Below are 13,682 nucleotides of genomic sequence, written 5' to 3'. Positions count from 1 at the left end.
TAAAAATTAAAAACTTTAATATAGTATAACAAAAGCATAAACAAAGTTAATAATTGAAAAAAATCTACAGAACATAATGAAATATTTATGACATAAAGGATTGATGTCCTTAATATATAAAGAGATGTATAAATCAATAAGAAAAAAATGAGCAAATTTATTCTTGGCTCTTAGCCCACACAGCAACAAGAATAGTATCTTTAAATCCCAAACTCCCCTACTTAAAGTTCTTCAGTGACTCCTCATGGCTTTTAGAATAGAATCCAAAACCCTTCACACAGCCCACATGATCCGGTCCTTACCAACCTCTAGACTCTTCTCCCACAATCCCTCACCCCTCCCTCCCTGGACTCCAGTCAGGTTGGTCTTTTTTCAGCTCCTTGATATCATAACATTTTTGTACATGCTGATCACTTTTCCTAGAGTCACACCACCACTCCCTTCCCCTGACTGATGCCCACTCTTTCTTCAGATCTCAGCTTAAATATCATTTCTCAGGGAAGTCTTCTGTCATTGACTCCAGATCATTTTGGATCCTCTATTGTATGTGCTCTTCCTAGCCCTTAAACAAACAGATGAAATTGTGTTTCTGAATCCTCAGAGCTCAGAACCATACCCTTACCCTTCCCAGGAATGTGAGGCTTGGGACAAAGCAACCATTAGCTTCTGGAACCTTCTTATCCACAACAGTCATGGATGATGAGGAAGCCCAGGAGAAAGTTATGATAAGACTTTGTCCAAGCTATTAGTCCTTAAGTTCTTTAGAATAGATAACTCTGGGAACATAATGAAACCTATGGGACTTCTCCCCAGAAAAATGCTCATAAGGGAAAATTTTGATAATGTTTTCATGGGTTCACAATTCCCTCAAGTCCATCTATTCACCTCAGGTTAAGAACCCCAATTGTAGGCCTAGTGAAAATCTCATACACACAAACACACTGGCTACCTGGCTTTGTTCATGTAATCACTATTCACTATCTATAGCATAGTAATTCCAGTGGTAATAACACTTTATAAATGAAATTTTATTTTATTTCAATTTATGGTTTAAAAGAAAAGACGTATTTTATGTACATTTCCTCATTTACTCTTCATAAAAACCGAGTGAGATAGGCACACATTCCTCTACCTGTTTTACAAATGAGAAAACATAATCCCAAAGACATAAGTGATATAGCTAAGGCCACTAGCCAAAACGGAACTGAAATCCAGACGTAAACTATACCTTTTTAACCTTAGGCCTGGCCCTTCCCCTCCATACTGATCAATGGCCAGTGGTAATAGGACTTGTACCTAGTGATGTAGCTGCCTGCTGAACACCAGGGTCATCATACGAGGATAACCCCCAAGGTCAAAATCTCAGCTTCCATTCCCATGGTCTCCTATTCTAGATAGTGGTGTAACTGCAAATGGGGGCGGGGGAGTTCCAGCAGAAGAACTCCCCTGGTGTTTAGAGGAGGTAGCCAAAGCTTCCCATCTCCCTGCCCAGAGTGCATAACAGCAAACATTCTTTGTGTTCTTAACTCATGCCAGACATCCTTCATGCTATTTACATGAATTAAGTTGGTAAATCCTCAGAACGACACCAGAGTGTAGGTACTATTATTATCTCTATTCTGTGGACACTTAGGGAAGGTTAAGTAACTTGCCCCAGGCTACACAACTAATAATTTTCAAAGCTCACATTTGAACTCTGAGCCTGCACTCTTAATCAAACCGCCATTCTGCCTCTCCTGAGCCAATTGTTCCCTACTTTTGTGGGTCACGCGCACCCTGGAGAGTTTCATGAAAGCTCTAGACCCTCTCCCTGGGAAGATGCAGTTAAGCAGAATGTTGCAAAGTAATTCAGGACTTCAAGGACTTGCAAGCCCCATCATCTATGAACCTCATACATACTGGAGGGAGCTGTCCAGGGACCAAAAGAGAATCTGCACCAGCGCCGCAGGACTTCGCCCCTGCAAACGCGGGAGGAGAGCTGAGCAGTGCGGTATGACAGGGATGCTCTTTCACTGAGAATCAGGAAGAGTGAGCTCCCGGGACCGCAATGCCCTGGGAACGCAGCCGGACGCTGAGCCTCCCAAGTCCGGTAGCTGAACCAGAAACGCACCCATCACCGGTGAGACTGAAATCTTGGGTCTCTGCCAGCACCTTGGAGTCACAGACAGGCATTTTGAGCGGACAGGATCTCAGAACTCGGGTCCCAGGAGGAGAGGGACACTACCGCTGTTGCTCGTGCTGAAACGCCATGGTTGCGGAGGGGAGGGGCCGCCTGTCCGCCCACCCGCACCCGCGACCACGTCCTAGGTACCGCGCAGCCACCGCCGCGGGAGCTGTCCAGTGCTGAACCCGGATGCGGCCCGGCCGGCGGGGCTAGACCCGAGCCTGCCGCACCCAGCTGACCCTAGACCGAGCTTCTGGGAGCGCTGACGCAGAACGCTGGGAAGGCGAGAAGCAGTGGACTCCACGCCGGGCATGGACCAGCAGAGACTGGACTCCTACCAATGGGGAGCTAGCCGCGACTTCAATGAGCACGTCCTGCATAAGGTAAGAATCTCCTGCAGTCCCCTGCCCCCATCCCAACGCTGGGAGAGGGCGCCGTCAACAGTTCTCTCCGCTCCCCCGACTTGGCTTTGGGACTTAAAGAGAAACTAGCCGGTATCTGTGAGCCTGGAACGCTTTCTGTTTGATCCTCTTTACGGCTCAAAACACATATGCGTAAACACTGGGGGAGGGGCCGATTATCACTCCAGAGGCTCCGATTACCAGGAGCTCCGTTCAGTTCTTTTAAATCACCTGTATCCCGTTCTCACTCGCTTCCTCCTGCCTCTCATCCATCTGCACTCCTGTGTCGCCTGAGCACCCTGGCCGTCCGTGACCCTTCTGGGAGGCTGTTTGCCCTCTCACCCCAACCGTGCCTCCCAAGCTTCAGCCCTGTCAGGTCTGGCCGATGTGGTCAGAGACCTGAATTCTGGGGTGAACTTGGACATCAAAATGATCTACAGCAGAAACAAACTGTTATTATAAAATTAGACTGCCTTCTGGTTCCAGAAAGCTGCCCTCCAGCCTCGACTGGCTCACAGCCTACCAAAAGTGTTTGCTTATTTCAAAGCTCTAACTCATCCCTTGCTTCCCTCATTCAAATTTCTTATGCAACTCAAGTCTCAATAATGTAGGTTTCCTCTTGAAGTGCTTGTTGGGGAAAAGTAGCAACCTCTGTCTAGATAATTCTTTTAACCCATCACTTCAAAAGAATCAGGGCCTAATATTCCCATAAGAAATCACGGATTGCTCCCCATCCCTTGCGTTGCCCTCCTCATTGAGCCCTTATATATCCTGCTATGCTAATACCAATTTATCTGTTAGTCCCCTGAAAAGCTGTACATGGTCCTATACTTGGAGATTATTTAAATCAAACTATCACTCTAAAAATTCCATGAATGCCTGGTTGGTTCCATCAGAAAAGCATGTGACTCTTGATCTCAGGGTCCTGAGTTCGAGCCCCTTGTTGGGCATAGAGATTACTTAAATAATTAAATAAAATTGTAAATAATAACAATTCCATGAATGCAAGCTCTTAAGTAACCCAATTCACCCTCTCCCCCTATTACACAGTTTATATTTGAGGAACCGAAAGTCCAGAGAGGGGAAGTGACTTGTGTAAGAAAACAAGGTAGTAAATGGCAGAGCTGGTACTAAAAGCCTGTAATTCTGACTCCAAGTCTAATACCTGTTTTCTCTCTACAAGGGTGGTCCATAGGCCAGCAACACGGACATTACCTGAGAGCTTGGTAAAAATGTGAGGGCGCCTAGGTGTCACAGTCACTTAAGTAACCAACTTTCAGTTTCAGTTCAGGTCATGATGTCAAGGTCATGAGGTGGAGCCCTGCATTGGGCTCTGCACTGAGCACGGAGTCTGCCTGAGAGTTTCTTCCTCTGCTCCTCCTACTCACACACACTCTCTCTCTCCCTCTGTCTTTAAAACAAGTAAATAAATCTTTATTTTAAAATGTGAAGTCTAAGGCCCCACCCCAGACCTACTGAATCTGAATTTGTATTTTAAAACGATCCCTAGGGGCACCTGGGTGGTTCAGTGGGTTAAGCCTCTGCCTTTAGCTCAGGTCATGATCTCAGGGTCCTGGGATCGAGCCCCGCATTGGGCTCTCTGCTCAGCAGGGAGCCTGCTTCCCCCTCTCTCTCTGCCTGCTGCTCTGCCTACTTGTGATCTCTCTCTATATATATCAAATAAATAAATAAAATCTTTTAAAAATAAAAATAAAGTAAAATAAAAATAAAATGATCCCTAGGACATAAATATGCACAATAAAATTTCAAATGCATGGGCTTGTGTCACACTGGCTAATTCTGACACAAATGAAGGAAAATCAACTACTAAAAGAAGTGCGTCTGTAAATTTGAATAGTCTTTGTGACTTCTCCCTCCAGGTCCCTAAATCCCTGAGGTATAAAGAAAAAGAGAAATTTATAACAATTGCTCCAGCCAGGAAGTTTTAAAATGGTTGCAATTTGAAGTAAACTAGAATAATATCTGTGTTCTTTGAGGTTGTGAATCTAGACCCAGTAGAAAGTGCATATAAGCAAAGGAATATAATTACAAATCAGTTACAAAAGCATCCTGGTAATTAGATATCTGGGTTTCTCCAAGTTTAAGCTATCTTATAAAGATGTAGATATTCATTTTGGCACTTTAAGATTTGCAGGTCAAAGTTTTCAAATTATTGATAAGGGTGGTCTTTCCCACCTCAGTGACCCACATATGAAATATAGGATGTAGCCCACAAAATCTTCACTTCTTTTGAGTTTATGTATCACCAAATTGAGAAAGAGCCTGCTTTCAACAACTTCCAATATATTGAAGACAGGTGTCTCCTTACTGCTAGTGAATGCCGGGTTTCTTCAGCGTGGTTGTGAACATCTTGAGAGCAGAAGCTGGACTAAAACCTTCTGTGGTGCCCAACAGAGGAACATGTGTATAGAAAATTTTCTTTTTCATGTAATGTTGAATCACCTCCTTTTAATATTATTTTATTATTGTGAATGACTTTTTAATGTGATCCATCTAAGAACTTTTATGTAAAAGGGTAGAGTGTCAATGTATCTGTATTATTTTTAAGTTTGCTATATAATAGAATCCAAGAAATTCTTGTTGATTCATTTGAACATATTGGCCATGAGAAGTAGGACTCCCCTCCAACATTCACTGCTAGGAAGAATGATGTTTTAGATCAAGTTTTTATTGAAGTATAACAAACACAAGAAAACCCCAAATCATATGTGCATACCCTGATTATTATCACAAAGCAAGCACCTCTGTGCAACCACTACCAAAATAAAGAGAGAGAATATTGCCAGCTTCCCAGGAACTCCCCACATACCCCTTTCCACACACTGCCCCTGCTGGTCCCCAGAGGTTACGTTTATAGAGGAGGGAGTACCATTTAATGTTTTGATGGGGCTGCCAGAGTTTTATGTAGACTAGTTTTAAGAACTTGCTAAGGATGAGACATTGCCCTATGGTGGTTAGAAACCCCAGGCTGGGAATCAGACAGAACTTGATATAACTTTGAATGACATCTATGAGCCTTATTTTCTTATCTATAAAATAAGAATAATATTATCTGACTTATTGTCTTTTGAGGGAAGATGTTAGATAATATAATGTAAATATGTAGATGGTACATATGTGTTTGTCTGATATATAGAAAGCATTTAATAAATGGTTGTTGTTATTAGGGCCCATATCTCCATCTTCAGAGCAGCTTCAATAGGTGTCACATTGAGGGTCACCTAAAATAATGAATTTTTGTGAAAAGAGCAACAGCTCTATACACAGACACACATGCTTACACACATCCATTCTTCACGGGCACAATCCCCTGGGATTAAGCTCACACACCCACCATCAAGACTTCCATGTGAACATCCCAACTCTGATATCCTCAGTTGAATATTCCTTTCTCTGGGAGGGGAAGCATGGGACCCAATAAAGCCTCTCATTAAAATTCACTTATATGAAAAACGTATGAAAAATATCCTCAGGATTGGATGGCATTGGCACTTTAGCTAGTCCCAAGAGTTAGAGGGTGACCCAGATGAGTCTGAGTAACTCTTAGCATATCCCTGGAGTGTGGGCTGGAAGCTGGGAACTGCTTGGAAATATTGAGTTCATCCATCACATGCTTGGAGTTTTTAAATAGAGCTGCTGTTGTTCTCACAAATCTGAATATTTGATGCAACTAAATAATTTAAAACATGTGAACAACCCTGCTGCTCTTTTGCTGAGAGAACTCCTAGACCTCTCTTGCTACCAGTATAGTCTTGAGAGCCATCAAGGGCAATGGTGTGACCTGGAAGTTCAGGAACAGCCCACAGACTGAATTCTTGAGGTGCCAGGACCAGACCATAAACTCTAGGAAAAATGAGGCACAGAATTTTGCCCCAGATGTTAGTGAATCAGGACACAGAGACTTCAGTACAAGAGCTTACTTCCTAATTCACCATCACCAGCACTCTGATGCACACCCACATGCCGCTGTTGTTCCAATAGGGACAAATAATTACTAAACCAAAGTCACTCTCCTCTGTAGCATCTCAGAAAGACCACTGACCAGGGGGCAGAAAAATGTGGCCTGTCCAACCATTCATTCAGGGGTTCGTCCTTATTGAAAAAAAAATTGAATTATCAAGGTCTCTGTACTACAAGGGATTTCCATTCCCTCTGACTCTACTCTAACACCTCTTCTAGCCAAGTAAGAAAGGCAAGAGATCATCTCTAGTACCCCCTCTTGACTTGCACTGTTCCTTTACCTCCTCTGTCTACTGGTCATCCTGTGATTTCTGTACCTTTAAGTGGTCCGCACACCTTACGTGTTCATTCAGCAAACATGTATTAAGCATGCTCAAATCGTAAGAAATAGTGCTGGGTGTTATAGAGAAAACACACACGCACTCACCCACGCACTCACAAATTGTTCCCACTTTCAGTAAGCTTGTAGCTATAAGACATGCACATAAGTTGCTATAATACTATGTAGAGTCTCACATGTGCCCTCAGAAAGATACAGGAAGATACAGAGGGATAGCCCAGGAAGAAAGGGTTACTTCTAACCTCAATTTGAAATGGCCTCTGATTAAGAGTTAATAGCTAAGAGAGCTAGAGTTCCACACACCCGCCAACCTTGCTCTCCCACTGGGCTGTTGCCCACTGATCCTGGAGAAAGCTCTGGATTCAGCAGTATTTTACTTCCCTGCCAGAAAATTTTACCAAGGATAGAGCCATTCTTGCAAAGGCCATACCGACTACTCTGTCTCCCTCTACCATTCTTTATCCCTTGGGAACTTTTTTTTTTTCCATTAAACAATGTTCATGGAACACAAATTTGTGGTAAAAGAATATAATTCCACAGGAAAACCTGTACTCCATAGGTGAAGAGATTTTACTTTCAAGTGAATTCATCCTACCTCAATAAACCAGTTGTGGGGTTTTGTTTTTTGTTTTTTGTTTTTGCCTTTGGCTCAGGTCTTGATCTCTAGGTCCTAGGATCAAGCCCCACGTTGTGCTCCCAGCTCAGCGGGGAGTCTGCTTCTCCCTCTCCCTCTGCCTGTCGCCATCCTTGTGCTCTCTCCTTCTCTCTCCCTCTCTTAAATAAATAAATATAATCTTTAAAAAAAAAAAAAAGAAAGAAAGAAAAATAAGTAAAACCAGAGTGAGAGCATTATCTCCAGGTTTGCCAGATTTCCATCCTCAGCTCAGGAACAAGCAAAAAAACTGAGGAAACACTAGCTGCTCACTGTCAAATGTTTCCATTTGCTTGTTTTCCTTTCTTGCTTGCTCTGGAGGCTTTCAGATAAATAAATGAAGTGTGTGTTACGTCACCAAGGATCTCAGGCCGTCTGGGACTCTTTTGACTGATCTGAGCGTCCTACCCAGATCCCAGAGCAGGCAGCTGGCTTGGGGAGTGGTGCTGGTTGGTTCTCTTGGGTAACCTCAGCAGGAAATGAAGGTGACTCGGTGCAACATCCCAAAGTCCGTTTTCCAGATTCTTCAGGCTTTCCACCCCAAGCATTCGTCACTCTAACCTGGGGTTCCTGGGTCTTTGTGGAGAAAATGTCTGAGACTCACTAGTGTTGGTCCACTAGTATTTCCTCCTATAAGCTGTTCTGGGGCATGGCTTTGACTTCCTTTATTTCAATGGCAGGAAACCCCGCTTTACTGGAAGTAAGCAGACAGTGGCAAGCACCAGGCTTGGGAACTGTTAAATGGGAAATCTGAAGTGGCTCTAAACTTATCCCAGTGTGCTCCTTGCTTCCAGCCTCCCCTTCTCAGGCAAGAGAAGTAGTCCCTGGAGATGGCAAGTGAGAATGGAGCTCACAGCTCCTTTGCCAACTCGCAGAGCACTCGGGCAATACACTTCCCCAGCTGGGAGCAGCCCTGGACCATCCTCCCACCCGCCAACCAGGGGAGGTCTTCCGGGGCCAAGTGAGAGAGCTCCAAGCCAGCGGCAAACAACAGTTTTGGAAATGTTAACCCCTCACTGACCCTACCAGTCAAAACCTCCCCAGACCTCACCCTAATCCTCAAGGCAGCAAGGTCCTATAATTGTTAAAACCCGCAGAGCTCAAGAATCCCCTAGCAGGGGCACCTGGGTGGCTCAGTGGGTTAAGCCTCTGCCTTTAGCTCAGGTCATGATCCCAGGGTCCTGGGATTGAGCCCCGCGTCGGGCTCTCTGCTCAGCCGGGAGCCTGCTTCCTCCTCTCTCTCTGCCTGCCTCTCTGCCTGCTTGTGATCTCTGTCTGTCAAATAAATAAATAAAATCTTTAAAAAAAAAATCTCCTAGCAAATGCTGGCTGTTGCACTGACCTTGATGCCAAAGTCTGCTCCCTCCTTTCTTTCTTGTATTTCTGCTTATTAGCAGACGGTTTTGACCCATCCACATGAAGCTGTTATTTAATACTTTGTGCTTCTGCAAATGGCCTACTTTTTTTTAAGATTGATTTATTTATTTGAGAGAGAGAGCGAGCAAGGGAGAAGCAGAGGGAGCAGGAGAATCTCAAGCAGATTCTGTGCTGAGTGTGGAGCCTGATATGGGGCTTAATCCCACCACCCTGAGATCATGTCCTGAGCTGAAACTGAGAGTCGGGTGCTTAACCAATTGAGCCACTCAGGCGCCCCTGGAATGGCATACATTTAGGTGTCTTGAAGCACTCGTCCGCTGCCCTTGGCTGCCACACACACATACACACACACACACACACACCTCCTCTCACAAGCTATAAACAGAGCCAGTGATGATGATGCGTTCTTGGTCTCTATCCCTCCTTATCTTTTATTCTTAAGCGCCTTTTAAAGGCAAAGCAAACCTTTCTCCTCCTCCTCCTCCTCCTCCTCCTCCTCCTCCTCCTCCTCCCTCTCTCATTTGAATTTTGCATCCACACCCCTCCCAGAAATCCTGCTTTCTAAAAAGCACATCTGCCCAGTATCAGAGCAATACCCCCAGGGGACTATCAGGAACCCGTAGACCAGCTTCTACCGGCCCCTCCCAACTTCTGACTGAGAAGCCCTTAACCTTGGGAAGGAATGATGTTGCTGGTAGAGACTCAGCCCAAAGGAGGCAGAGCCCCTTTCAGCCCTTCAGGATGCTGCTTCCTCTGTGGGGGGCAGTCTGCACCCGGATTCTTCCCCCTTCTCCTGGCCCCCTTCTCAGGTTTTATTAGGTTGTGAACCGAGATGTATAAAATCATCTCTGTGCTATAATCTAGAGGGACCCAGTGAGACAAATAATTGTGAGTAATAAATGATAAAAATTAGCACATGGTTCATCAGTGGAGGATTTTACAGTTTACAGAACACTTTAATATGTGCTGTGACACTTAACACTTACCACATGCTTTTTCCAGGAGATGTTATTATCAATTTCGTATTATAAGTAAGGAATAGAGGCCAGATAGAAAAAAAAATTAAGTTACTTGCTCAAGGTGACAGCAAGTAGGTATTGTGGAAATTTAAATAGCAGCAAACGCCTAAAAACAGTTAAGTGCCAGGCACTGTTCTGAGCCCTTTACCGCATCCAATCCTACAACAACCCTATTTTAATCTCATTTTAAAGATGTAAAGTCAACAAGGGGCGCCTGGGTGGCTGAGTCGGTTCAGCTCAGGTCATGATCTCAGGGTCGTGAGATCCAACCCGGCATCAGGCTCCGTGCTCAATGCAGAGTCTGCTTGAGTTTCTCTCTCTCTCTCTAATAAATAAATGAAATCTTATAAAAAAGAAGAAAAGATGAGTAAACAAGCCACAGAAACATTAAGAAACTTGCCTGAGGTCACCCAGCTCATAAGTGGCAGAGCCCAGACTCCAACCCCAGGCAGCTGGAGATCCGACGGGGCAGGGTCAGGAGAAGGCCAAGAGCTTTGCCAAGGGGGTCACATGGCCATGGTGGGGTGGGGGTCACAGCATCACATGTAGGGTATAGACAGCAGCCCAGCGTGTAGCGCCCAGCTCTGTAGGACTGCCGCCTGGTTTTGTTCACTCACACAAGAGTAGATCCATCTCTCCAGGCACGCTCGTGTTAATCAAACTCACAAGACTGATGCATTGCTCTAGATGCCAAACCACATTATAATCAGGGGATTGTTTGCTAAACATGAAATCCAGAAAAAGAGACGTGGGGGATTCATTTGTCTGATGAAACCAGGCTGATGTGGTGTGATGTTTGGCTACATTATAAGCCCAGCTTGGATGTGCAACTCCTGTAGCCGCCCCTTCTACCTCGGGGCCTCTGTACCCTGACCCCTGCCTCCCCAGCTGTACTTAACCTTAGTGTCAGGGGAAGGGGGTGTGTGGTTCTCTCCAGATTTCATTCCCTGCACCCCTTTAGGAACCAGTTGCCTTTGAGACTGAGAATGCCAGGACTTGACCTGGTTGGAGGAGAAGAGTTGGAGATGCTCCCTCTTCGGGAGCCTCCATCAGATGCACCGACATTTATCATCTTATATCTCTGTCTCCATTTCTCTCAGTGCCCTTGTCAGGGCCTTAGGGATTTGGATTTCAAGGGAGAGAACCATGAGAGAAGAAAAAGGTGGTTGGGGCCATTTTCTCACATCCCACCACCACCCCATAACACATGCCCTCCTTGAAACTGGATGTTGCTGTTGAGAATCTTGAGAATGAATTCAGCCATCTTCTGCTGGGCACCGTGTGCTTCTGAGGGCCTGGAACAGGGCCCATTCCCTACCCAAAGGAACTGAATGTGGCAGGCTGGGTAGGTCCCTGAGCTGGCATGTAGATGACTCAGGCCACATCTGACTTTAGGCCTAAATGACACATGAACTTCAGTGTCTAGAAAGATGTCTTAAAGGTCATAGGAAGTGGTAAGTGGGCCCTTGGGAACCAGGTCAACTGTTTGCAGCTCCCTCAGGCTACCACCTTCTGAGTGCTGACTCAGGGACTGATCTGAAGGGCTGTAAAATCCACAGCTCCAGGAGGGGGTCCCAGCGCTGAAGGTCAGAATGGCTCTGGGCCCCCAAGGCAGGAATTCCTTTAAGTCTGTGTCCAAGACAAGGAGGAACTCTCCAGTGGACCACTGAGAAGTGCCTGGAATAAAGACTGATGGCCCAGACTTGGCAGATTTGGATAAGTAGAAGCAAAACTGGCACCACCTCCCTGAACATCTTCAAAGGTCTGAGATGATTAATGTCCAAACCCAAAAATCCCAGGGTTCTGATCCCTGCCGATGACAGGTTGACCAATGAAGAGACTCTTGGGAAAGACAAAGGCAAGGGGCCAGGTGAGATCTGCAGTCATGCCCTCAAGAACCCTCACTCCTCCATGCCCAAAAAGCCAGGTCTCTTCCAGACATCATAGTGCAGCACCACAAACACATGAGAAGACCACACAGAGTAGTCCCTGACCACCACCTGTCTGGCCCACCCCCTGCTCTGTCCACTACCTACCCTGTCCACCCCTGCTCTGTCCGTCCCCTGCCTTGTCCATCCCTGCCTTGTCTATCCCCTGTCCTGTCCAACCCCTGCCCTGTTCACCCTCTCCCCACTCACTGATTTGCTTAGAGCAAGAGGCAGCTCATTAGCTAAAGAAGAGAAGGGACTTGGTGTTGAAAAGACTAGGCTTCTATCCTGGCTGTGGCCCTCGCCAACTGTACTTCCTCGGTCATTCCATTCAAACAGCACTTTACAGTTTGCAGACACTTGCATATACGCGGTCTCCACTGATTCCCACAGCACAGCGTAAGCAGCCCAGACATCACTGTTGCTTATAAAAGGGGAACTCTCATGGTCAGGACCCTTTTGGTTGTCAGTGACAAAACCCAAGTCAAACCATCTAAACCAAGAAAGAAAATTCATTGGCTCCTATAACTGAGAAGCCTGGGGATGCTGTTCCGTTGGATCCAGGGATTCAAACAATGACATCTGTCTCTCTCTGTCTCTCAACATTCCTCCCTTTAACTCAGTGTTATTCACAGGAAGGCCTCTCCTGAAGGAGTCACATGACTGCCAGCCACTCCAGGTCACAGCCCCAGGGCTGGTAGTTTCCACTAAAGTCCTAGATCTAATGCTTATTGGACTGAAATGAGTCATGTGCCCACCCCTGGAGGAGAAGTTGGCCCCACCCAAGCCCTTCAGCCACAAGTGGAAGGGAGTGTTTTCCAAGGAAAATGAGGGTGTGTTAGCTGTAAGCTAGTCATGCAAAAACAAGAGGACCCCATGGTAATCCCAGGGGAAGCTGGGTCCTGATATATAGATATAAATATAGATATATTTTAAATAGGCTCTCCTCCCGGTGTGGACCAAGACCTGGGCTAAGATCAAGAGTGGGTCGCTGAACCGAGCCACCCAGGTGCCCCCTACGTTGTTGTTGGGTCTTTTTTTTCCCCTTTTTTCAGTATTTTTAAATCTTTAATGAGAAGTGACTGAAAAAGAACTGAACTGAGCTTGTCACTCTCCCACTGGGCTAGTTGTGTCCCATACATGGTGTCACTTAAGACTGGATACCCAAACTTAGATAATTAATAGCCAGACTTAGGTAATGAACTGATGTCACCCTATAAAGCTTATTGGGGCTGTGGAGCCAGACCTCACCCTCTGGGTGGAAGTAGACTTTCCTATAGAGGAAACAGATGACCCAACTTTCAGCCACCCAGGAAGGAGGTCAGTGTGGGGGCACCAGATGAGGACACAGGTTGGAATGAGAAGCTCTTCCCCTGGTTTTGGGACCAAGTTCAGTTGGTGTGAAGACACCTGAATTTTTCCAGTGGGGGTAAGGCATGAGCCTTCTATGGCCACATGAAGTCAGTGATAATTGAGATGGGAGTCTCCCAAGTAAGTCCAGCTTCGTGGTTGGACAGTCACCTTTGGTCTCCACCTTTGGAAGTCCCTATGATTGTTTCAACACCATATTGTCACTGTCTTGGGATCTTCTCAATATTTTTGGACAAGGAGTCCCATGTTTTTATCTGGTGTTAGACCCCAAACTGTGTAACTGTTGCTGCTGTCAAATAAGTATCCCTAGAGGATCTGGGCACCCGGGTAGCTCATTGGGTTAGGGGTCCAGCTCTTGATTTCAGCTCAGGTCTCCATCTCAGGGCCATGAGTTCGAGCCCTGAGTTGGTTTCCATGTTGGGCATGAAGCCTACTTAAAAAAGAAAAAA

At 45.7% G+C, this 13,682-nt stretch overlaps 1 protein-coding gene across 2 annotated transcripts in view; it reads left to right on the top strand.

Annotated features, from left to right (window-relative positions):
* The first annotated feature begins 2,210 nt into the window (after nucleotides 1-2,210).
* Nucleotides 2,211-13,682, top strand: part of RAB37 (RAB37, member RAS oncogene family) — a 56,270-nt gene continuing 44,798 nt past the window's right edge. Inside the window, exon 1 of one of the 2 annotated variants that reach the window (XM_032870691.1) lies at nucleotides 2,211-2,547. In XM_032870691.1, coding sequence (XP_032726582.1) covers nucleotides 2,476-2,547 — 72 coding nt within the window. In that variant the 5' untranslated portion in view covers nucleotides 2,211-2,475. The remainder of the gene's footprint in view (nucleotides 2,548-13,682) is intronic. The other variant, XM_032870694.1, reaches the window with a different exon arrangement.

The sequence above is a fragment of the Lontra canadensis genome, unplaced genomic scaffold (genome assembly GCF_010015895.1).
Source record: "Lontra canadensis isolate GAN:19392208 unplaced genomic scaffold, GSC_riverotter_1.0 scaffold41, whole genome shotgun sequence".
Taxonomy (NCBI): Eukaryota; Metazoa; Chordata; class Mammalia; order Carnivora; family Mustelidae; genus Lontra; species Lontra canadensis.
The sequence above is the reverse complement of the archived record's forward strand: the minus strand, read 5'-3'. Positions and strand labels throughout refer to the sequence as shown.